Here is a 24934-nt window from a genome sequence, read left to right as displayed (position 1 = left end):
CTTTGAAAGGTGGGGCACGTGGAAGTCCGCTGTGAATGCAAGGGCCATAGCATTCAATAGAGCAACTGGCGCTCTTGTGAATTTTGCAAAATAAATAGGGACTAGGCCAGTCAGGGAGCTTCTCCAAATATTCAAATCTAAATGTGTGGCCACTGGTACTGATGGGGCGGGTATTTGGGGTTGGCAGCAAGTAGATGCAATACAGCGAATCGAGAACAGGTTTCTGCGATTTCTAACAGCCACACCATAGAGTACCGCCATATATGTGCTACATGCTGAAGTTGCCCTCCTTCATATCACAGACATTATAAAATTAGCCCCTGTTTTACTTTGGCATAATGTCTGGTCTAACCCAGCTACAGATCTGAATAGATCCATCATAGAGGACTGTTTAGCCTGTGATGGGGCAAAAAACATTAAATGGTTTAGGTACATCAAGAACTTTGTCAGTGAGATTGGTCATCCTGAATATTTCTCCAATCCGGCCTCACTGGAACAGCTCATGATCCACGCTGAAAAAGACCCTTTTAGAACATTTGGAATTACAAAGATGGAAGGGTGAAAGAACTAAAATAACCGTCATGAGCCACGATGAGGTGACCTCCCAAAGGGGCATTCAGCTGTATCTTGTATTAGACCAACCCCTGCATCATCGTAGGCTCCTGACGTACTTCCGCCTGGAAACTTTTTACAGACTTGTAACATTCCCGATATGTAACGATTGGGCGAGAGAAAAAAGACGCTGTCCTTGTGATGATAAATCATACCAATCAAATATCCATTGCATTCTTTTTTGTACTTTATACAGCCATCCCAGGCGACAAATTTTGAAACCTCTCCTATTAGGCTGGGGTTTAAGAAAAGCCAGAGATGCCTACAATAGATTAAGGACTTTAGACGATTGCCTTACTATTAGCACAGTGAGCTCCTATTTGAACACAATCTTAAGAGTGAGAAGGACCATAACTATGGAATAGCAATAGCCAACTTATTATAAATAATTAATATGTTTGTGACTCGATTGTATTGTTTTATATTTCTCTTTTAACCTTTTTATAGTGTTGCTTAAAGCTTGAGTGAAAAAGATGGACTTTTAATTGTGATTTTATCTGTATACTTTTATGAATTGCAAATTCAATTCGAATAAAGCTTTGAACTGAACTGAAGTTATCATGAATTTTAAAAATATGCTTCTAGTTCACATTCATTTTAATGGCTTGTGCTTTGTAACAAGTATGACTGTTTTATGCTTTAACTTGTCTTTGCAAGAGCATTCTCAGCACACTTCTCTCATCAAAGGCCAGTTGGGGAAGGCAGGACTGTTAAGGGATGGACAGCATATGAGAGCCAGCTGCCATGCATACACCAAGGTGAATGGCCCCCTAAATTCATTTTGACTGTCAGAATGGTGGTGACCACACCACCAGCTATGGATGTGGAGGGTCTCAAGAAAAATTCATAAAACAATGCCTGAAAACTGTAGTCCCCATGCTTGACAGCAGAAATGTTTAATGCAGCAGTAGTGTTGGTGAGAGGGAAGCCATGCAATAGATATTCTGGAGCTCATGGAGGAGCAGAACCCTGAGCAGTATTACCTCAGAGGGATACTAAGAGGCATTCAGATATTCCACCTACCCCAGAGAAGCACAGTAAAGCTGCAATCCTGGTAGTGGACAGGCCCAATGGGATGTGTCCAGCCCGGATTAACTTGGTTGCCGGGATAGCTGGAGCCACAGTAACTCTATATAGAAACGAGAAGGGAGGCACTGGAGAAGAGAGAGTACACATTGCTTGACATATAGATGTAGCATGAATAGGTCTTTGGTGGAAAGACAGAGAGAGAGAGAGAGAGAGAGAGAGAGAGAGAGAGAGAGAGAGAGAGAGAGAGAGAGAGAGAAAGGAGATTTAGATAAGCATATTTAAAATGAAAATCTCAGTCAAAAACAAGCATTGAAAATGCAATAGGTCTCGCCTTTTATTAAGTTAAAGCCATTTGCTTTGCTATACAATAACATTAGCAAAGCAAATGGCTTTAACTTAACCAAAGGCGAGACCTGTTGCATTTTCAATGCTCATTTTGGAAAGCAGGTGGGGGGGAAGAGAAGAAACATAGGCAGAGGGGCATAGAAGCAACACAAAGCGTGTGCAAGGAACAAACTGGTGCAAGGGTTAGCAACACGGAGAGGAGGGCAGGGAAAAAATGGGTTGGGCGAGAGAGAGAGAAATGTGGTGCCAGGAGAAGTACACAGGTTAGAAAGCAATACAGAAGAGAATAAGTTCACGGAGAAGGCCGGAGCTTAACGTAGGGGGTGGGGGAGAACCACATAGGCAAGAGAGAAAAAGAAAGCCCACACGCTAACTAATTACCAAGCAAGTAAAGGTGTGTGACAATTAAACCAACCAATGGCAAGCAACAAGCTGGCTCTAAGCTAACACATCTCGCAACATAGAGCAGTGAGACAGGTGGGAAGCAATGGGGGACAAAGGAGATGCAGGAGGAGCAATATGTTCAGGGGGCACTGAATCAACATGAGGGCTGAAGCAATATGGGGGCTAGAGCAACACTGGGGTAAAGGGGAGCAGAAGGGCGAAAGGGAAAGCAACTGGGAAGGTGGAGGAGAAACAGCAAGAAAGCAACAAAAGGGTGAGAGGGAACATTGTTCTGGAAGAGGGAGAACACGCTGAAAAGAAAGCAATGTGAGCTGGGAGAGAACCACATCAATAGTAGAGAACAGAGCGGGTAGCAGCACACTAGGGAACTGCTGGAAAACGCATGCACTTCTGTACCGTGCCTAAACCAAACAAGGCTGTCTAGGCAGCCGCATGATTGGCTGAGGTGAGGGTTGTCGCGTGATCGCAGCCCTCGAGCAGGTCGGCCCGCCTTGTGGTTGAAAGAGTGCGTTAAAGGTATATCACGGATTGAAAGTCCTTCTTTGAAATTGGCAGAAGTGTAAAATAAAACGGTGTAGGACTTATGCGCGCAAGCTTGTATGTGTAAGAGAGGGAGGATGACTAAAACGGAGAGGAGATGGAGGTGAGGAGGAGAGAGATATGGAGATTGAAAGAAATGAAGGGGGAGAGGAAAGAGGTTGAGAAGGGAGTCAGAGAAGGGAGCGAGAGGAAAATGAGACCAAAAGGAGACGCTGGAAACTACAAAGAAAACAATGAGAGAAAGGAGGAAATGGAGATAGAAAGAAAGATGACGATGACAGAAAAGAAGAGAAATAGGAGGCAGAGAGCGAGAAAAGCAAGAGAGACAGTGAAAAACAAGACGGAGGGCATTGCTGTGGGGAGGGGGGAGGAGAAATGCGACACGGCCGCAGCAAGGGGCGGAGCGGGGAGAGCGGCGATGAGGGAGAGTGAATATTGTGAAGCAGCAGGGGCCTTTGAAGTGAGCTTCACTTCAAAGGTGTGGGAGGAGTGCGGCTCAGGCAGAGCGCACGCTGGGCGAAGCTTGTGGGGCGGAGCGGGAAGAGCTGCTGGGGAACAGATGGCTGGCGATTTGATGCTGTGCACGCGCATTTTAGGTCATGCGCTTGCGCATTGACCTAAAAGCGCACGGGCACAGCATCAAATCGCCAGTTAGTTAAAGTCTGTTTAAGCCCCTATAGTCTCGCTCTGCTCAATGCGCATGCGCATTGACAGGTCGCGAGACCTAACAATGGTCACCATTTTGGCAGAAAGGCCAATCAGTACAGATCACGTTTGAGGCATACATTACCATGCACATATTGGTTGGCAGTAAGAGTAGAAGCCCTGGTAGGCACTGGGAGCAGAGTAAGTAGAAGGCATGTGCGATTAGTGTGACAAAGTGTCACTAGTGGGTAGATTAAGGAGTAGACTAAGGCGGACAGTGTTAACAGCAAGTGCTTCTTGGAAGTTTAGGTAGCTGGCACTTCAAAGAATTGTCAATGAGGGTGAAAAGCAGGAGGATGTGGTATTTATGGACAGCATGTGGATCTGGTTGTGGTTAGTATTCTTGGAGACCTGCACTGATCAGCATGATGTCATGCTTGCTCTGGCAGGCAATTTATGGCGTTGGCACATGTGGGTGAATTATTACAAAATCAGACTGGCAGGCAGTGCAAGCAGTACATACCGGTGGCAGTGTAAGAAATTGGCCACGGTGGCGATGGATAAGAGTGGACACTGCTGGACAATACAATATGGCATTGGTGTGCAGCAGCGTTAGAAGCAGCCATGGGTTAGACAGTGTGGTTAATGGTCAGTGGGTAGTGTGTGAGAGGCAGACACTGGTTGGAAGTGAGACGTAGGTACCTACCGACTGAGAAAAAGCAGCATAAGGAGCTAGCAGGTTAGTAAGAAATATGAGCAGATACCCCATCTGGCTATTTGGGCAGCATGAAGAACCTTCAATGACTCAGAGTTTAAGGAGATTGAACTAGTGAGTACTTGACTGGAATTAATAGGCAGTGTGAAGAGCTCTAACTTGTAAGCAGAGCGAGGAGCTGGCATTGGTGTGCAGTCTGAAGCTGACTCAGGTTAGCATTGGTAGGCAGGGAGGTGAAAGCTGGGTGTAGCAGTCTGGGAAGCTGGTACTACTAGCTAGGACAAAGGAAGGGGTAGAACTGCTGGACTGTTAAATAACTGGTGAACAGTAAAAGATGCTAATTCTAGTAGATAGTGTAAATAGCTGCCTCTGGTGGAGTTAATAATAATTGGGCAGTTTGGTGAATTCACATTACTGTGATGGACTTTAGGCTGCTGTGCTCGTAACCTACCTCCCTTTAGGGGTAAAATGAACAGGGGTTGAGGGAGAGGATTTCCTGGGGTGACAGGATGGAGAAGTATCTAAGGCCATCGCATCACTGAGCAAAGGAGAACGAAGCCACAAGCAACTCTGCTGTTGAGTTCATGCTTTCGAATTCATAATCGACAGATACAGGTTACATGTATATATTTGTATTTTTGGGGAGGATGATAACCACCAAAGACATACACACACGCACTTACACAAATAACAAGACCAGTCCAGTCATGAACTCAAGACTACACTTTCAACCCTTCTATTCACCATAGCCATTCCCATTCACCAGCAACACCAATGACCTAGAAGGACGAACTGCTTCAGCTGCCAATGCAAGGAACAAGTAACTTTTCTTGAAAAGAAAAAAAAAAGCTGTGGATTTACATAAACCAGATCATTATGCCATGCTTGCGCCGACATGGACTGTGCCATGATGGCAAGCAACGCTAGATGTCTTTACAAATGCAATGCTTCTTGTAAAATAATGCCCTGCATTAATTTTCCTGTTAATTTGATGCATTTGTTTCCTTCAAGCGAAGCGAGCTAAAGGACCACTTCACCAAAATGTGAAAAAGGGCTCTTTAGTGCAGGGGCGGTTCGTGGACGAGGGCATTGGGGGCGGAGCCCCGCTAGTTTAGGAGGAGGGAGAAGGAGAATTAAAGATTAGTCTGAGGCACTCAGTATGCCCACCCTATGAGTAGCAGTGGCAGTATACAAACACATTGCGCATGTGGCATGGAAGATAATATCGCCCGAGTCCCGCATGCGCAGTGTGTTTTTGTGAGGCAGAGGTGAGGGCAGTCAGGCGCTGCCTAAAGCAGCAGTATTTACAGGGATTCGGTCGAGTAATCGCCTCTCCCGGACCTGCTTCGTAGGTTATGTTCTTTCAGGATCCCGCCTCCCCTTCAGATTGGCTGACCCTTGATACTGTCAGCCTATGAGGCGGGATCATAGTTGGGACAAAGCATTTTACGTGTCCCTTCTTTACATTACAACTGTTGTTGAAGTCCTTTGCCTCCTGGTTACCCTTCAGCCTCTGCAGCCCTCTGTCTTCTCACTCGGGCTGATCTGTCGACTTCTGACTCACCTGCATCGATGCTGGGAGCATTCAGTGACGCGTGACTGTGCTGGGGCCCGCATTTCCCTCCTTCCTTCACCTGCTGAGAGATGCCTATCGCAGGAACGCCATTACACCAGCCAAAAAGCGTGAGTATTATTATCCTTTGCCTCCTCTGTGAAGCTGCCTTCGAGGCCTGAGTCTCTGCCCGTCATCTGATTTCATGTTTTGCGATCGCTCCACATTCCCCCCTCCGCCCTCTAAGATCTCCCTTTGCAACCCTTAATACATCCGTGTCAGAGTGCAATGCAAGCATGCAAGTGTGAACCTTCGCACAAAAGCCTTAGCACGACTGCTAAGATTCACACTTGCATGCTTGCATTGCACTCTGATACGCACGTATTCAAAGACACATTGTCTTTAAATACGTGCGTGTCAGAGAGCAATGCAAGCATGCAAGTGTGAATCTTAGCAGTCGTGTACGTATATATTGAGATATAACCCTTGCTTAGTTCGGAGAGACCCCGTTCGCAGTCACTGGCGTGCTTAGTGTTAAAAGGATTGCAAAGTGCGTTGCAATTTGGCTTTAGGCAAGTTTAATCCAGTAATAAATAGAGGTGAAGGCCGGTCGTTTAAGTTCATTGTGTGCCCGCTTCATTCTGGTTCCCAGGGATATGGCTGTGGTTATTAAAAGATCAAATTGCTTGCTAAGATGGCCGCCTGGTAGGAGCTCCTGCTGCTTGGGATCCCACTCTTGGAAATATCCCTGTCAGCACCTATTATTGCGTGGAACCGAACTTACAAAAGTAACTGGATTGTAACCAATAACATAATCATTTCTTCCTACCTGACCGGCGGATAGCTGGAGCCTGCTAGCCATTGGAGAAGTCCGGGTCGCCTGGAGTCATCACGACCCTCAACGGACTGCTGCTGATCATCGGTGCGGTTGGTTGGAGCCTGCGGAGGATCCGGCGGTCGCCTGGGAGGCTGAGCTGGCCATCGCTGGAGTCCGGTGCATCAGGAGTCGTCCCCGCCATCACCGGACTGCGGAAGACTACGGAAGCCGGGAGTGCTGGTGTCGAAGCTCAGGCGAAGGGTCCGGTGCGGAGCGCTGGGGGCGGACTGGGCAAAGCTTCATGGAGCGGCCCGAGGGCTCTCACGGCAGCTCTTACCGAGACAGGCTGGACACCCGACCCTAACCCCTGGGTCTGTCATCGCACTCTGCAGCCTCTTCGCCTCATCGCGCTGCCCTAACAGGGATTCTTGCTCCCGACATCGGCACCCTCCTCCTGACCGCCCCCGGCTGCCCGGTGCCCTCATCAACGATCTTGCAGCCCAGGACACATAACTCCGCCTTGACAAAGGCGGCTGCCCGGTGCCCTCAGTGCCCTTATCGACGATCCTGCAGCACTCGCACTTCACTCCGCCTTGACATAGGCTTTTGCTCCTGACGACGGCGCCTTCGACCTGGCCCCCTCGGCGGCCCGCCCCCAGCATTGACGATCGTGGTCCTCGCCTCGCAGCTCCCCCTTGCTGTTCCCGGGACCATCGGGAGAAGACCCTCTGACTCTGCACGACGACGCGCACGGCGATCCCGGTGCTCACTGCTTTCCAGAGCTACATGAAAGCCTCGCAGAACACAGATGACTACTAAAAAAGTGCCAGCTTACCTGCCACATTGAATTTAACAAGGTACTATTTCTTCTTGTTTTTACTTCGGGTTTATTGTACATTCACTCCTTTGACAACTTTGGCCCAAAATGGCCGGGGCCATAAACTGTAGCAATAAATCGCCTCCATTACTGCAAATCACTCACAAAGCTAAACAACGTCTCTGTCTGGCACTGGGATTACCAAAATAGACATAGGACTTGGCCTCCCTACTCAGCAAAATAGAAACTGGACTATCTCGAGCTGCCCAGGACTAGAAAGCGAAACTGGTCTATTCCTGGGGTCTCAAAGCATAAAAATTAACAGAGGACTACAACACTTTTCTTGATCTCCCCAAACTCTCGGCCATCTTAGACTAGTCTTTTCTCAACATGCTCATTCCTAAGGAGTCGTTTTCTCTATTCCCTCATACCCACTTTTTAGTTTAATCAACCACTCCTTACATACTCTTACTATAGCTTTGTATCTACTCCGACCCACACAACCTCCTTCACCTACCTTCACCTCTACTCCCAACATGGAAACCACGGGCAAACACACATAAAATTATTTAACCCCCCCCCCCCCCCGACCTCCCCCAAAAAACATCCAAACGTTTTAAACACAACTTCTTGAAGTCCCACCCCGAAACTCCCTTTCTGGACACCTACTTCTCACCAAATAATGGAGCCAAGAACACCGATATTATCTTCTACACTATACGTAGAGCACGATGGAGAAAAACGTTCCTCACCTTACTAACTATCTGCGCCACTAGGAAATCCGCTCATGGCCTTACACTTTCCACCACACCTTCCCAACTCTTCCCAGCGAGAGCAACCATCACTATCTACAACAACGGTATTATCTTAATCCAATCCTCGGACAAGAACCTTGACCTATTGGACAACTTGTTCCCCACTCTCAAAGAATATATCTCCAACCCTCCGACGTCAATCGATCAGACCTCCAAGCCTAGCACCCTTGACTCCACTAATCGCCTATCCTCCCCCACCTTCCCTACCTCTAACACAGCACAGCTTCAGAACGACACACCCCTCCCCCCACAAGTACTCTAATCACTCACCCACCCGCTACAGTAACCGCACACCCCTCAATCCCAGACGCAGATCACTCTTCTTCCTACATCCTCACTAGTTCCACCTTCCACCATAACCCTCCCCTCCCACTTCCAACTGGACTCCCAGAACACCTCACCTCCTCTAACTTCACTCCCCGTCCCCACAACAGGACCATTTCCCATCTTCCCCCCCGCCCCCATTCTCAGACCCCACCACCACTCCAGCACCCCCGCCACCCCTAGCCTACACTCATTCCCAACTTCCCTCCCCCTCCTTCCACGAACCCCCGCCCCATTTACACCAACCCCCTCACGAATCCAACCTCACCCCTCCCCCCTATCACTCCCCCGCCGAACACCAACCTCCTCACTAACACGACCAACAGCCACCCAACCACACCCCTCCCCCCCAACATCCCGCCCACGCCGATCAACAACCCTCTCACTAATACCTCCAACCCCCGCGCTATCACCACCTCACCCCTCCCCCCACACTCCAGCTCCCTAGACACTTACTCACCCTCAGTGCCGTCCCCAACTACCCGTCTAATCCCACACTGGACAAGATCATGTCCACCCTCCTCCAAATAAAAGAGGATCTTCACACCTTCAAAGAGTTACTCTTTAGACACCCCAGACACCCCCCACCCACAACTACTTCCTCTTCCAACAAGTCCCCCACCCTTCCTACTCACCCTCTCACACAAAACACCCCACACTGGACCTCTATCCCTGCTTGCAATCCCACCAACCACGCTCGACGTACCATCAACACACATTCGGAATACGACATATTCACCCTCCTCCGCTCATATGACCCAGTCCCCCAAAACCACATATCCACCTCACACCTTTCCATCCCCACGATTCACTCAAACCCCCTTAGGACCTCTACACACAACAACAGAGGCTCCATCCCTAATAACCTTAAAAAAGTCCCCCTCACTCTAGAACCCTCTACCTCCCTCATCACCCCTCGGCTCAAGTGCACTCTACTCAACTGCAGACCTGCCCCATGACACTCCTCCGACATTGCTGATCTCATCAAAACACTGGACCTTGACCTGACCATTCTCACTGAAACCTGGCTAACCGAATCTTCTGCACCAATGATTGACATTCTAGTTACCCCCAACTATCACATCATTAGACTTGACAGGACCGGCAAGACAGGCGGTGGAATCGCATGCATTTATAGGAGCAATCTCTCGGTGTCTAGAGTCACTCCCCCCCCCTCCCTGTCCTCCTGTGAATACATCTGCCTAGATATCATCAGCGAGGGCAAACCTGTATGCTCTCTTCACATCATTTACCATCCACCTGGGGACAACCTCATCTTCACCCAACAACTCATGGACACGATCACAACCAACTCTGGACGGCAAAACACCCAAATTTTCCTTGGAGATTTTAATCTACATTGGAACGATCACAATGACGCGTTGGTAAATAGTCGCAAAAACTTCATCAACGCTCTTGACCTCACCCAAATCTGCAATAGCCCCACCCATGACAAAGGCTCGATCCTCGACCTTATCATCTCCAAGGAGGACTCTACCCAACTTGAGTCAATCCAACCCTGGGACTGGTCAGACCACCACATTGTCACTTTGTTCATCAACGAAAAATTTAAATTTAACCCGGTTCAACCCACCAGATCCAAGGTCTGGAAAAGGGACCTGAAGAAACTCAACCCCAACTCTTTACCTTCGCCCAGCCGCAATCTCCTCCTTCCCCCATCGGCGCCTCAGACGTTCAAGTACTAACCGACCACTACCTCAACTCCATGACCTCAATAATCGATGAGGCCGCCCCCCTGCAGCTGAAGAGAGTTTCCACTAAGAACTCTAACTCTTGGTATGATGGTAGACTCAACGAAGAGAGACGTGCCATGCGTCTGGCAGAACGCACCTGGAGATCAGCCCCCTCGGCATTGCACCTTAAAACTCTTAAGAAAAAGAGAAATGCCTACTTTAGAAAAATCAAACGCTCAAAAAACGATTTCTTTAGCCTTCAGCTCGACCAAGCAAAAAACCGACCAAGAAAACTTTGAGTTAATCAAAACACAATCCAAGGAACAACCCCAACAATCACATACCACAATGGGCGATACACCATCCAGTGAAGACTTCTCTGCTTTCTTTAACCTAAAGACTGATAACATCAGGAGCGATCTCCTCAATGACGTAAGACTTTATTCTACCCCCCACAGCACAATACCCACTGAACCAAAAAACAATGCCACATGGTCGTCCTTTGACACCTACTCAGAAGAAACAATCGGCAAACTGCTCAGCACATTGAAACCTTCCAATCACCTCACAGACCCCCTTCCTGCTAACGCTGTAAAGGACCTCTCCCCACTGCTCCTCCCACTTTGGACCAAAATTATTAACAGTTCACTTCAATAAGGACTCATACCAGACTCCCTCAAAGTGGGACAAGTCACGCCTATACTCAAGAAACCAACAGCCGACCCTACTGACCTAAACAATTACCGTCCTATTACCAATATCCCCACCCTGGCCAAACTGCTGGAAAAATGCGTACAACTCCAATTGACAGAACACATTGATCAGTTTGACCTCCTCAACCCTCATCAATCAGGCTTCCGTGCAGGACACAGTACGGAAACAGCCATGACACATAATTGACGATGCCCTCCAAATCCTAGACCAAAACGATAGCTGCCTCCTCATCCTACTTGATCTCTCCTCAGCATTTGACACCGTCAAACACGAGAACTTACTCGAGCTGTTAAATATCAGAATGGGTCTATCAGGGACTGTACTCAGATGGTTTACTTCCTTTCTACATAACCGGTCCCAGAAATTCAAGAGTAACAATTTGATGTCCCCACCTGTGCCTGTAACATTAGGCGTCCCACAAGGATCTTCCCTATCCCCAACACTGTTCAACCTAGTCATGGAGCCACTCACCACGCTGTTACAGGCATCTAATGTACACTTTCACATGTACGCTGACGACACCCAACTATATCTCAAATTACAATCCCCCGAAGACATCGAACTTCTGAACTCAACGCTCAGAAACACCCAATCATGGCTGGCCGAAAATCACCTTAAACTCAATGCACTGAAAACCGAGTTCCTTCTGATTTTACCTCCTGCGAAAACCTCCACCACTCAAACATGGCTTAAGCACCTTACTGCACTCAATGTCCAACCTACCATTGTGGACTCTGCGAAATCCTTAGGCATAACCCTTGATACCAATCTCAATATGCAACTTCATATCAGCAAAGCCACTAAGGGAGCTAATCTCCAAATCAATACTTTGAGGAAACTTAAACCCTTCCTCCCAGCTAAAGACTTTCAAACTGCAGTACAAGCTCTAGTCATTCCTCGGATAGACTACGGAAGCATCGCCCTCTGCGGACTCCCCCTATCAGCAACCGCACCCCTAAGAGCCTCCCTGAACGCTGCAGCGTGACTGATCACTGGATCAAAAAAACGCTCGCACATTTCCCCTGACTTTAAATCCCTGAACTGGCTACCTTTTGAAGCCAGAATCCATCTGAAAATCGCCTGCATGACACACATGGCTGTACACCACAATTCGCCCAGCTACCTCACTCAGAAGCTCTCTATCTCAGGTGGCTCAAGAGCCACTAGAAGCACAAAAAATCTTCTTCTGAAACCTCGAAGATTCCGGAAGGAAAAAACTTATGAACGCTCCTTCTCAGGAATGGCACCCAGGTTCTGGAACGCACTCCCTCCAGAAACCAGACTTATCTCCTCCTCTGCATTTTTCAAGAAGGAAGTAAAAGCTATCCTCATGGCTAAATTCACCTGAACATTTACTTTAGATTTATTTGAGACTGTGCACCTACTTGTACCGTTCATTTTGTCTAACCGACTATGCTCTATGATGTTCCTACCCTAATCTGCTACCCTCTTATTTTCTACAACTCTCTGATGTACCTACCCTCTTATTTTCTACAACTCTTTGATGTACCTACCTTATTTTGCTACCCATTTATTTTCTACAGCTACTCTGTGCTCAAAAGACTGATTATCACTCATGTTTTCCCTCCCCTTGTTTTTGTAAAGCGCTCTGATATCTGTTAAGATCTTGTTCGCGCTATTTAAAACTTTCAAAATAAATAAATAAATCTCTGTATCAGTATTCATGTAAAAAAAATGAGTCGAGCTGCATCACTGGGAGGTCAAGTTGTGCCCGAATTTTGTGCTTAAGGTAAGGAATCTCCATTCATTGAGTGAAAAAAATCACATGTATGTTGGCGGTAAGAGTGGAGGGGGGATGCACGGGTGGAACAATACTGCAATCGTTACCAGAGGAATTTATTCCCTCATTTATGCGCCGGCAATAATTCTCCCACTGTCAGACGAAGCCCATTATTTATTCATGTAATCATATAATAAAATGGGCATGTTATGTCTGTCTTGCAGAAAGCTTAGAGATCAGAAGAAGCTTGTATTTTTCTATGTTACCGTGCGGCAAATGTAATGATTACTTTAATAATAAACACAATGAAGGGACTCTTTTTCGTCATTAGGGGCCTTGGCTGAGCACGGGTCATCCATTTTGAGGGTATGGGGGCCTGTCATATTTTATGTTTCTTGTTGGAGGGATGACGGTTTATTTCAACAAGAGGGGGATTCACTTGTTATGAAATCGTGTGGTAAATGTGCAAACTCACTAGACAGGTAAAGATTGATAAGAGCCATAATAACTTCAAATATAGTCAAGGTAATAGACAAGAAAATTAATTAGCGGAAGAATGGCCATGCAGAAAAGGGCATTTTAAAGGTACTGTGATGGATATGGAAATGCATGCCATTACTTAGTTACTTCTTCTGCAAGAAAACCCTATCACCGAATAAAATTAATCAAGCCATTGCCCGTTTCGTGGCTGGAGTTCGCTTTTTTGTCCTTATGCTTTCTTAAAAAAATAGCAGCCCAACACAATGCATTCTGTGCTCTTAAGCTTGATTTAATGCAATCATTTAGCATTTTATCGAATTGAAATTTGGCACACTGTTGACCAGATGCAAGCACGTCTGTCGTTATTTGTTTATCTACCATTAGTTACCCTTTGAAAGTTTAACTATTGCTCTGTTCAGGCTGCTAAAGGTAGGGTTGGCTTCTTGTAAATAATGGTGATACTTTGATTAAAAATGAAAATTCAAGCAAAGTACCTCTGTATATGCAATATTCTGTATCTACTGTACAATCTAAATAGACATTTTGGTCGCACAGTTGGTGTTACTACTTTTTGCTTCATACCTTGATATTTTGTACAGGCCGAATGCAGGTTAGGACTCTGCGAGCAATAAAGCGCAGGAGTCTTGTCTCCCCCTCCCATCTTAGTACGCCGAAAGGCTGCCAAACGTTGTTTGCATAAGGGTGCGAACGAAGGAGAGACAAAACCAGATGGAGACCACACCTCATGCCCTGTGCTGTGGCCAGAATTGAGTCTCATTTGTCCGGACTCTGAGGCAGAGCCTTGTTGTCATGTTGTGTGATCCCGTGGTCATATGGGGGATCAGAAGGGCACAACATGAAAAGACAACTGTCCAGACAGTTGAAATGCTTCAGCTGAACTGTACGGCACGAGTCTTCTGTGCTGTGAAACTGAAGGAGGGGTAGGCAGATAAACAAGCTTTCTTGCCTGTGTTCCTGCTTCCCAGAAAGAAATGTAAATGTGTGCAACTGGTCAATCTGCAAATGTAAAGGGTTCTTAGAAGCTGGTATTGGTTTTAATTGATGGAATCACTTCAAGCTTCCTGAAATCTCTTTATTGATGTCATAACTACATTTTCACCCATGCTTTATTAACCTTACTTTCTCAAATATGCTTGAAAATGCACCACTTGCCTACCCCTAATGGCAGTTGCTCGCTCGCTGCGCTCTCCCACTGCTGGTCAATCACTGCAAACTTTTATGCCTCCCCACTTTCAAATGTCACCAGCCGCCACTGCTTTAGTGACTATGTTTATGGTGAGTGTCTTCCCAGAGACAGATGGGATTAGATAGAGAGTAAGGTGGACAGCATGGTTCCAGGACAGTACAACAAAATTAAATCCTACTGCTTTCTAAACCAAAGAGGGATGGGGTGACTCCTTGCTCAAAAAGCTCCATGTCAACTTGTGATCTGAGAAACCAAGCTTGCATGTACCATCTCATGTGGCTGCAGAATCAGAGAAATTTACAGCAACTGAATCATTTATAGGTACTGAATAATAAAGTGTTTTATTTCATTCAAAGGTTAATGGAGAGAATGTGCACTACGTGAGAATATCCAGGGATCAATGCTAGATCTAAAACTCTGAGCAGATGTTCAAAGATGCTGCAAGTTGACGACAGCCATGTAACATGCACACAAATGGAAAAAGCTGTTCAATTAACTTTACCTGCTGGAATCTCTTTAAATGAAGAGTAAGTATAGGTGGGGCAAACGAAATAAGCATTTGCTTTTTGGCATTGGTGTAAGCATGTTTCTTCTCATTTTTCTCACCTGAAAACAACAAACAATAAGTTAGGAGCCATCACAAATGCGCTTACAGGTAAAACAAGCATTTGCAATGCAATAGGTCTCGCAGCATTAAAGTTTTAGTTACTGGCATTGTAAATGACAATGCTTTGCATTAATTTTTTTTTAATTTGCAATTGGTATATAAACATTGTTTGTGAATGGTTAGCTGTTGCTTATGCTAAGCTAAATTGGCAGTAATATAGATTGCTAGTCTTGCTTGTTTTAAGCATGCTGATTTAAAGCGCTCTGATATCTGCGGGTAAAGTTTGTGCTATATAAAAGTGAAAACAAATAAATAAGCAAGGTAATAGCCAGAAAATTACAAATAGTGAGTGTATGGGTACTGGGGTTGTGGGGTGTTGGTCTCCTAAAAAAAAATTAAATATGGCAAAAAGGTGCATTTTAAAGCAATTTTGTAAATTTTAAGGGATATATAGAATCTTGAAAAGTGAGAGGGAGTACTGTGGAGAGCCAACCAACAAACAGGAGTAAGAAACAATCGGCTGCAGGCTGAGGAAAGACTGGATAAGATCCTCGATGGGGAATATACACGCACACACACACACACACAGATAAACAAATGGGGACACACAGTCCGAATGCACTCCCGCAGACAGGCACACAACTAGGCAGACAGAAAGAAATACACAAACGCACGTAGAGGCATGTAGAGTCGAACACACGGACAAACACACACCAGACACCTGCAATACCTCACACCCAATGTGGCCGGCTAGAACTGTCTCCTCTTTAATGGTCTCCTCGAAGTTCGGCGAAGTTTGGTAAGAATCAGTCAATGGGGTGGTGGGGGTAGGGCAGGATGAGGGGGGCAAGGGCACAAGCCGGGGGCAGTGTCGATCCCACCGAGGAACACATGCCACAGGGGGTGTGAGGGTCCATCACACTTATTCACACATGCCAGGTGTTAGGCCAGTGATACGGGGGGTGGGGGAAGAGGGCAGGGTCCATCAGGCTCGATCACGTACACAGGTCAGGAGGGGGTCACCAGGGCCGACGCGTAGAAGGCGGAAAAGCAGAACACCCTGTTCTCCATTATCATGGCTGTGCTAGGACTGCTCTCTGTCAAGGATCACAGAGGAGTCCGGGGCTAGCCGGGAAGAGGCGGTTAGTTAAACAAGCGCTTTGACACCTTCGGGTAAAGTCTGCGCTATATAAAAACGCATTAAATGAATAAAAAAAAATAATAAAGAGACAGCAGCCACCGCAGCAACCAGCGAGCACGGAAGAAAAAAAAAAACAAGCGTTACAAGTATTACAAGTGGTAATTGAAGTCCCATTACAAAATTAAATCACATCTTAAAATTCGGCAACAAAAGAAAGTAAACTCGTAGACTAATTGGGAGGGTGTAGCCCTGAATTGGAGTCAATAATAGTGAGCAGTGTGAATAATGGTGGTGTGAGCAGGGGGGTAGCACAGGATATCGAAGTTGGAGGTTTTAGTGACCAATATCGTAGCTCGCATACGGCTGGGGGCACCTTGCGGATTGGTAAGGAACGTGAAGAGTTAGCTCCGTGTGGTCTTGAGGGGCTTCCGTAGAGAGAGTTCATGAGGTAGAGTCCGCAATGGAATTAGAGGAGGTGCTAGTGCCGGCCGGGCTAAGCCTAAGTGAGCGTGATCACTATAGGAGCGAAGTAAAAGGTGAGGGGCAAGGAGCATTGCTCTCTGGAATGTGCGTGCAGAACAGTTCCCAAGGTGTACCGGGGTGAAGTTAAAAGCCTGCTGTAAAAGATGGCAAAACAGGACAGCGTGAAATAAGAAGGTTGAGGTCCAAGCGTTACTTTCTGGTATGCGCGTGCAGAGAAATTCCAAATGTGAGTAGTTGACTATCAAATACATGTATTTGATAGTCAACCCCTGGCCTTCGAGCAATAGTGAGCTGACAGAATCTAAATAAGCATTTGCTTTATGAGTAACACACATGCCCAGATTTTGAGGCACAAAGACAGAATACATCCTAGGCATGCATTAAACGCAGGTACTTACAATAAGTTTTTCTCTGCTCCCACAACAGGAAACCGAAACCTTACGTGGGGCGGGACTTCCGCCTTCGGAAGCCCGCGCACGCCAGAGAAGCAGTGCTGGTGACGCGGGGCTCCCATGCCCGAGGGAGAGCCCCGCAGAGTCTGCAGAAGTCCAGAATGCCGGTAAGTGGGGCTTAGTTGGAGGGGGTGCTCTTGTGTGTGTGTGCGCGCGCTTGTGTGTGTATGTGTGTGGCGGCGTGTGTGCGGCGGCGGTGGGGGGGTGGCGGGGGTCTCTGTATGTGTGTGTGCGTGCGTGTAGGTGCGCTCGTGTGTGTGTGTCTCTGTTTGTGCGCATGCGTGCAGGGGGAAGTGTGGCTGTGTGGTACAGCTTTCCAGGAGAGGAGACAGGAGCTGGCCACAGCGAGCGCGTTCGCGTGGCCCGCTCAATTCCAAGTGGGCGGCCAGCTCCTGTCTCCTCTCCTGGAAAGAAGACTCGCTGACTATAGGTCTCTGGCGAGACCGCGCTTCGCGCGGCTAACGCCTACGAGATCTAAAAAAACGAAGAAAGCAACAGATTAGATCAGAAACAGACAGTACCTCATCAGCGGTTAATTGCCCAACTAGCCTTTCATAAAAATGCATATCTCTTTTTGATTTTATTTGAATACAGGATTTCATGCGGCAAACTGGCATCAGTTGACTGGTGCCATTTTCAAAATCTCCATGAAGGCAGTTGGACTGACACCATGGCTACGAGGAACAATGACATGATCAGTGCATCTTTAAAGTTCCAATTGTTTTCACTTTAGATCTGGGCATTGTATTTCCTAGCACACGTAGTATATATGACCAACAACAGAAACAAGCATTGACAAATCTGTTAGGCAAAATTTTCGTTTTATCTATGTACATGTACACAGAATATATATACACACTACTATTGACAACGAAAACGTATTCATGCAGAAATGCAGATAAAGCATTATACCCCCAGATATCCACGGACACAAAGACTAACACACAGACTCGCACGAACACACAGATAGACCAGCAGACAAATACACACCAATGCACACAGATCCCAGGTAGTAATGAGCCTCAATGACCTGAGGCAATAATGAGACTCAATGCCCCAGGTAGTAGTAGCCCTCAAAACTTCCCGGTAGTCTCAAACAACAAGTTAGTCGGTACTGAATCAGTAAGTATTTTGATAAAACTGCGATTTTGTTGAAAATAGTCACATGACCCCTTTTGTGCCTTTCAGAGATCAAGTTAGGGACCATAGTTGGGTTTTATGCATCACTCCTCGGTCAGGGTGTCTGTATGCAAGGTGTCATTCATACTTCCTGTGCTAGCAAAGAAGTCTGATGCTTTAGACTACCATCAATAATAAATGCACCGAACAGAAGGAGAAACAAGCATTTACAATGCAATAGGTCTCGCCTTCGAAAAAGTTAGAGCAATTGGCATTGTAAATGACAAACTTTTTATTTATGGGTTGGTTTTGAAAACAGATAAATTGCATTGTCATTTACAATGCCAATCGCTTAATCTCTCGCAAATGCAAGACCTATTGCATTTGCACACACACACAGAGCCACACACAGACACACACACACAGAGCCACAGCCACATACTCGCAGAGCCACACACACAGAGCCACACACACACAGAGCCACAGCCACACACACACAGAGCCACAGCCACACACACACAGAGCCACACACACACACAGAGCCACACACACACACAGAGCCACACACACACACACACACACACACACACACACACACAGCCACACACACAGCCACACACAGCCACACACACAGCCACACACACAGCCACACACACACACACACACACACACACACACACACACACACACACACACACACACACACACACACACAGAGCCACACACACACACAGAGCCACACACACACACAGAGCCACACACACAGAGCCACACACACAGACCAAAGCGGGAATGGGGCCGGGCACGTTGGTAGGTGGACAGCGCTTTAGGACACGCCGCACGTCCTTTGCTGGTCGAGTTTCTTGGTAGATTTGTTCCGTTGCAGAGAATGCTGCGGACGTCGCCTCCAGCCTTAATATACGCGCCCTTTACTGGGTATCGTGACGCTGGAGATGGGGGCAGAGGGGGCACTGGGGCAGAGAGGGCGCTCACTGTGATCTGTCTGCACGAGTGGGCTGTTTGGGAGGGAAGCAGCCATTTCGCCTGCTCAGTGCTGGGTCGGCAGGAATAGGAATGGGGTGCAGTGAGGGGCACCCCTAGGCCTGGGGCTGTAACTGAGTGCATACTGACAAGGAAGAGGGGCGGCCGTAGCTCTCAGGGTGACCGCCAGAGCCCCGATCCCGCTGATTCTGAAGCACGTCCAGCAGCTTGTTGTCGGACGGCCATTTTGGAATCTGCAGCAGCCCTTCCCTGCTGGCGTTTTATACACACGCTTCTCCCGCTCCGGCCTCTCACCTGGGGGAGCGAGCAGAGGAGGGCAGAGGGGCGCAGGGGTTGTCGGGGGCTTTGGGGATATTCTGCTTTGATCGCTTCGTAGGACATTTACGTGTTAGGAAGCAAGGCTGTTCACAGACGGAGCTGCTGTGCAGAGGTTTACAGGGAGAGGATTGCCGTGCTCTGAAATGACACCCGGCATTGCTAACCCGTGTGAAGGGTAGCAAGGGGAGCGTGCCCTGGTGTGCCGTTTAGAGGGGTGCAGTGTGTTCTGCTAACAGGGTAGGATTCTCGAGGGCGGACAGGGGTAGTAACAAGCAGAGCGTCTTGACAATTGTTTTGGTACTGCACATACCAGCGTAGGTCTGAGCGGGTGGTATGGCCGCTGGCACACAGGAGAGTAGGCCTGAGCTCGCTCTGAACCCCACACGAGGACACCCGAGGGAGCACTTTTCCCCACACTACAGCCGTTTGACACTGTTGTATCGTGCCCAGCAATGCGAATTAGACGGTTGCCTGCGGTTGAGGGTCAGAGGTCTGCGAGGCATTTTAGGAAGAACGAGAGTCAGGGACGTTTTAAGGCATTGGCAAAGAGGCCAATTGCCCAGGCCCCCATCTTCCAAGGGGTCCCCTGGTAATGTGATATTTCTCTGACTCGACCTGATCTTTGTCGATTTTTCTGCCAGCACCACCTATATCTACTTTTGACTTTGGCTCTATCTTTTAAGGGTCTCATATATATATATTTGACATTGTTACAACACAGAATTGGCAACATAGGCACTACAGTTCAAGATTGCTCCGAACAGGGGCCCAACATATGTCTGGCCCAGGGTCCCAAAAATTCTCAAGAGGACACTGGCGGGAGGGATTCTATATTTTGGGTAAATATGGCCAGTGTGAGTGCTGGGGACTGAAGAGGCGTTTTCAGCCCACAGGGGCCCTGGGCTCACAGAGCCTAGCCGATGTGGCACAGAGGGGCGCGTGTTGCAAACGGGGTGAGAAATGCCTGTCCGCCCATTCAACTAAAATGCAAGAAATCGAAAAAACATCTATTTCTTTTATTTTGGTATAATCGTGGCACCCGCGCTTTACTTGTAACATTTTAAAAGTAAAGCGAGGGTGCCGCGGTTATACTAAAATTAAAGAAATTTTTTTTTTAGAGCATCCCACTTGGATGGGCTTGGCATGACTTCCTGCTGGAGTAAAAGGTTTATTATCTTCTTTATGGGCAATCTGTTTGGACCCATAAAGAAGATAAGAAACCTTTTACCACAGCAGTAAGTCAAGGAAGCCAGTCTGAAAGGGACGGGGCTAAAAGAGAAAAGAGTACGTCACTGGGACCTCTTCTCCAATGGCTGGCCACGAACAGTGACGCCAGCCAATGGAAAAGAGGGACGGGGCTTAACCTCGCTAGTGAAACGTACTCGAAGTCATTAAATCTTGCCAGCGATACTGCACATGTGCGCAGCCTACGCTAAAAACGTTAGTGCTAATCCCACTATGCAGTGTCATACAAATGGTCGTTCAATAAAATGTTTGTGAAAAAGAAAAACTCCCTATTTCTTGACTGAATATTACTATCAACAAATTGCTGACGAATATGTGCTGATCCCCAAGTGACTGACTCAGCAAGCAACAGCTGAGGGAAGCTGACATGTAACCCTCTCTACGTAATTTTCCATGAATGCACCAAGATACCTTAAGTCAATTCTAAAAGTGTGATACCGTACTTCATTCTAACTCTACAGTCAGAACTGTTGTTTTTAGAAGCTGGGTATCTTTGCCAGTTTAACTTTTGATTATGTTTTACTAATTAGGCATAATTAGCTATTTATATGTTCTAATTAACAGAAATGAACATGTACATTATTTGCGAAAAGAAGTTTCAGAATGGCTGCTTGAGCAGCACCCAGTTGAGGAACCTGCAGTGCGTTTGATGCAATGATCATAATTGCTTGATGTGTCCTGTTCCCACATCACCACTGCAGAGGCCTTACTGGCAAGAAAGCCCAGTCCACCTCAGTACCTGCCGCCCCAAGAGTTCTAGAGGCCGCATGACCAAGACCATGCTACACCAGTGGTGGCGACCCAGTTGTGCTCCAACACCTCACATGGGCACAAGGGGATATGGGCCTACTGAATACACTTGGGAGTTAGCGGGAAGCCTGTGGTTCCCTTGTTGGAGTCAAGGTGAGCAGAGGTGCCCTGAGGAGAACTGTCTCGACAGGGCTGGTGCCGGTGGGCAAAAATGGGACTGCACCTGCACTCTTGTCCCTCGAGGGGAACCCTCTGAGGCATCCATTGTCCAACCTTGCCTGCTGGGGCTAATAAAGTTCACTTTTCTGAAGTCTGTATCATATATAGACACGTCTATCACTAACACTTGAGAGCCAAGATGACAGACTGGAGGAAACAGAAAAATAACTACTTGCTGTCTCTGGGAAATTCTTCTCGTAGTTCCCTGCATGACATTCTTGCAGATCCCACTAAATAACATGGTCCACTGAGATGGCAGTAAAGACTGACAACACTGAAGGGGCAGTTAAGATGGTTGAGCTTAGGAGAAAGAGAGAAAATCACAATGGGTCAAGGCCACACTGGAACGCCAGGAGAAAAGGGATTCTGCCATTAAGGAACTAATGGTTTTTAAGGATAGCAAAACTGACGCATCACCAAAATCAAATTGAAGATCGATACGTTAGATAAGTTGAGGAAGAAAACTTTCCCCAACCTACTGTGGGTTTCCTCGCACATTACATGAGGCACAAGGAAGGTTCTTGAGATTGCTAAAGGACTTGTTGGAGAACGACACAGGAGAGGATGGCCGGCTGGTGAAGAAAGAGTTCTGAATTGCTACTTAGCAGCGCAAGAAGAAAACAGATGCAGGAAATAGTGTGATGGTGCACATGCTTTAGACGGCGCTGACAGATGATAATTTAAAGTCTTCCATTTACCAGAAAATGGTAATATTGGGAGGGGCTTCAATTCTGTTGTTCCCGGATTTGAGACCCCATTACTCTTGCCTCAAAGATGTCATTTAAGGTTAGAAGGAAGCTCGTGGCTAGGGGTTGGCTAAATTGGTGGGTTTTCGTGCCAGACCTTTGCGAGGAAATTAGGGAAAACAATTAGTGTTTGCGCAGGAAGACTTGTCTTGGCCATTTCTAAATAGCGAGGAAGTGAATTCTGGATTAACACAAGTTACAGTATCCTAGCTGAGTCACCTGGGGATGTTCTTGGAAATACTGGAGAAAAGGGTTTTTCGTTCATGCCAGACCAAGGATTTTACTTCCTGCTTCCTCTGGAGAATTGAAGAGCAACAGTTTTTGATTTGTTCTGTATCTAGTTTTTCATTATTAGTTTCTATGGATCTCCTAGGTTGCTAAGAATGGGATGGGAATGGCTTTTCATTGTTGCCGGACACACCAAAATGATTTCTCTTGTTTCCTGTTTCTGAGGAGTGTATTGGGGACAGAAAATATGTGGAGGATATTGTTGCGATGACTGATGTTCTGGAGGTGCTACTTCCTGTTAAGCAAAGCTTTATTAATAGATTTAATCCATAAAAAAAGAACCCAGTTTCAGAAGCCAAAGTTTTACAAATACAGAGAACTGACAGAGTTAATGGGGCAATGATAAGAAACAACCAGAGTACAATTCTTGAAAACTGCTTTTCATTTGTGCACTGACATGCACCTACCTAGGAATAATCTAAAGTGTTCCCACAAAATCAACCCCTCGAGGGACTGTGGCTTTATTCTTTCTTGGCAGAAATTATACACTCGTGTAATAACGGTCCAAAACACAATTTATTACATAAAGAACTTAAGAATTATGCAGGTGCCTATCTCATGCTGCTTTTGTTTTTTTGTACCTGGAAAACGCTGTATGCACAAAAGTAGTAGTGAAGTTTATAAAACAAACTACGGAGTCGAGTGAGAAGCAGGACCAATCAGAGTACTGTTTATCATCCAAAATCATCAATGTATGCTTGGGGTACATATATAACGCAAACCTACAGGGAGGCAGCAGAGTATAGTGCAACCTGGAACAAGCAGTGGCCAAGCCAACAGGTCTCATCTGTAAAGGTCCAGGATTTTGCTTGGTCAATGCCTTTTGCAACTGGCATCTGCCCGATTGCAGAGAGTACACGTACATTGTGATGTGTGGGTATGTGTCTCGATGCACGGCAGGCACTTTTAATTTACTGTTCCAATATAGAGGATAGAAAGGTTAGAGTGGTAAATCGAAAATGTAAAAACAACTGTTTGTGTGCAAAGGGAAGCGATCGGCTTGCCACCACTTAGCAGCTGACGGACACTCGTAACAAAAAAAAAGAGAACTTTAGAACATGGGGAGAACGGCAGGAAGCATTAGGAGAAAGGCGTAATTAAGATAGCACACAGGTTGCACCGTATGCAAGGAGAGAGAGAGCAAGAAAACACATGCACTCCTATGGAGTGCTAAATACTAAACAAAACAAACAAACATTTGAAAAGCCAATAGCTTTGACTTAGGGCTGCTGGATGAGTCTCCAGTGATGGGCCTAAGCAGGTCAGGTGCGTCACAGGATGATCTGAGGCTGTGAGTTGCCTAGGATAAACACTACACAACTCACCGACATGCCAGGGCACTAACAAAACATCAGGGTAAAGAAAATCAAACAAAAAGTCTGATTTTGATAAATATAATAAATAAATGCTTAAAAAGGTAGAAACAGCAGACCAGTAAGTCTTCTTGAAAAAGATAGTGACCTCACGAAAGTCAAGACCCCAGTAGTATGAAGTAATGCTACCACAGCTAGGCGAACAGACCACCATAATATTTCTTTAAAAACTTCTCTGTTTACTAAAACAAGTGATTCAATTTAAGTTGTAACATTCTTTGTGAAGTTTTAGTCACAAACCTCATGCCTTCGATACACATGGGATCACAATCACCTAACGACACCAGAACCCAGGAATACCACAGAAACACGTCGAACATACCTGTGCAGTTTTATAAAGCACTTGAATCAAACTCATGTTTGCATCACATCTTCAGTTCCTAATGAATGATGAACAGCTGGATTGTACAATGACTGTGCTTCATTGAGGGTGACGGAGGAGCGAGTCACTGAGTGGTAGTAAGTTAGTATTCTAAGTTTTTCTCCTTGGAGGGGGTGAATTAGTACGTTAGTTTTCTAACTTGGTACTTTGCCATCCAGTGTACTCCAAAGCCAATGACAAAAAGTTTACAAAGCAGAAAAAGCAGCAGCCACGGTCATCCTGGATCAGAAAATATTCTTGTGCAAACTACAACTTTGTGAAGTGTAGTTCCTTTACAGATTTCCCAGGCACATACAAGTCTAGAAAATATCACTACTATTGCCTTCGCTTTTGCCACTAACATAGACTTTACTTTTT

At 46.5% G+C, this 24934-nt stretch overlaps 1 protein-coding gene across 2 annotated transcripts in view; it reads right to left on the bottom strand.

Annotated features, from left to right (window-relative positions):
* Positions 1-24934, bottom strand: part of USP16 (ubiquitin specific peptidase 16) — a 385832-nt gene that overhangs the window by 48582 nt on the left and 312316 nt on the right. For both annotated transcript variants that reach the window (XM_078658388.1, XM_078658387.1), the window contains exon 15: positions 14955-15058. In XM_078658388.1, the coding sequence (XP_078514514.1) occupies positions 14955-15058 (104 nt within the window). The remainder of the gene's footprint in view (positions 1-14954; positions 15059-24934) is intronic.

Source organism: Lissotriton helveticus, chromosome 8, assembly GCF_964261635.1.
Source record: "Lissotriton helveticus chromosome 8, aLisHel1.1, whole genome shotgun sequence".
Lineage (NCBI taxonomy): Eukaryota > Metazoa > Chordata > Amphibia > Caudata > Salamandridae > Lissotriton > Lissotriton helveticus.
Note: the sequence above shows the minus strand (reverse complement) of the source record. Positions and strands in the feature narration are given on the sequence as shown.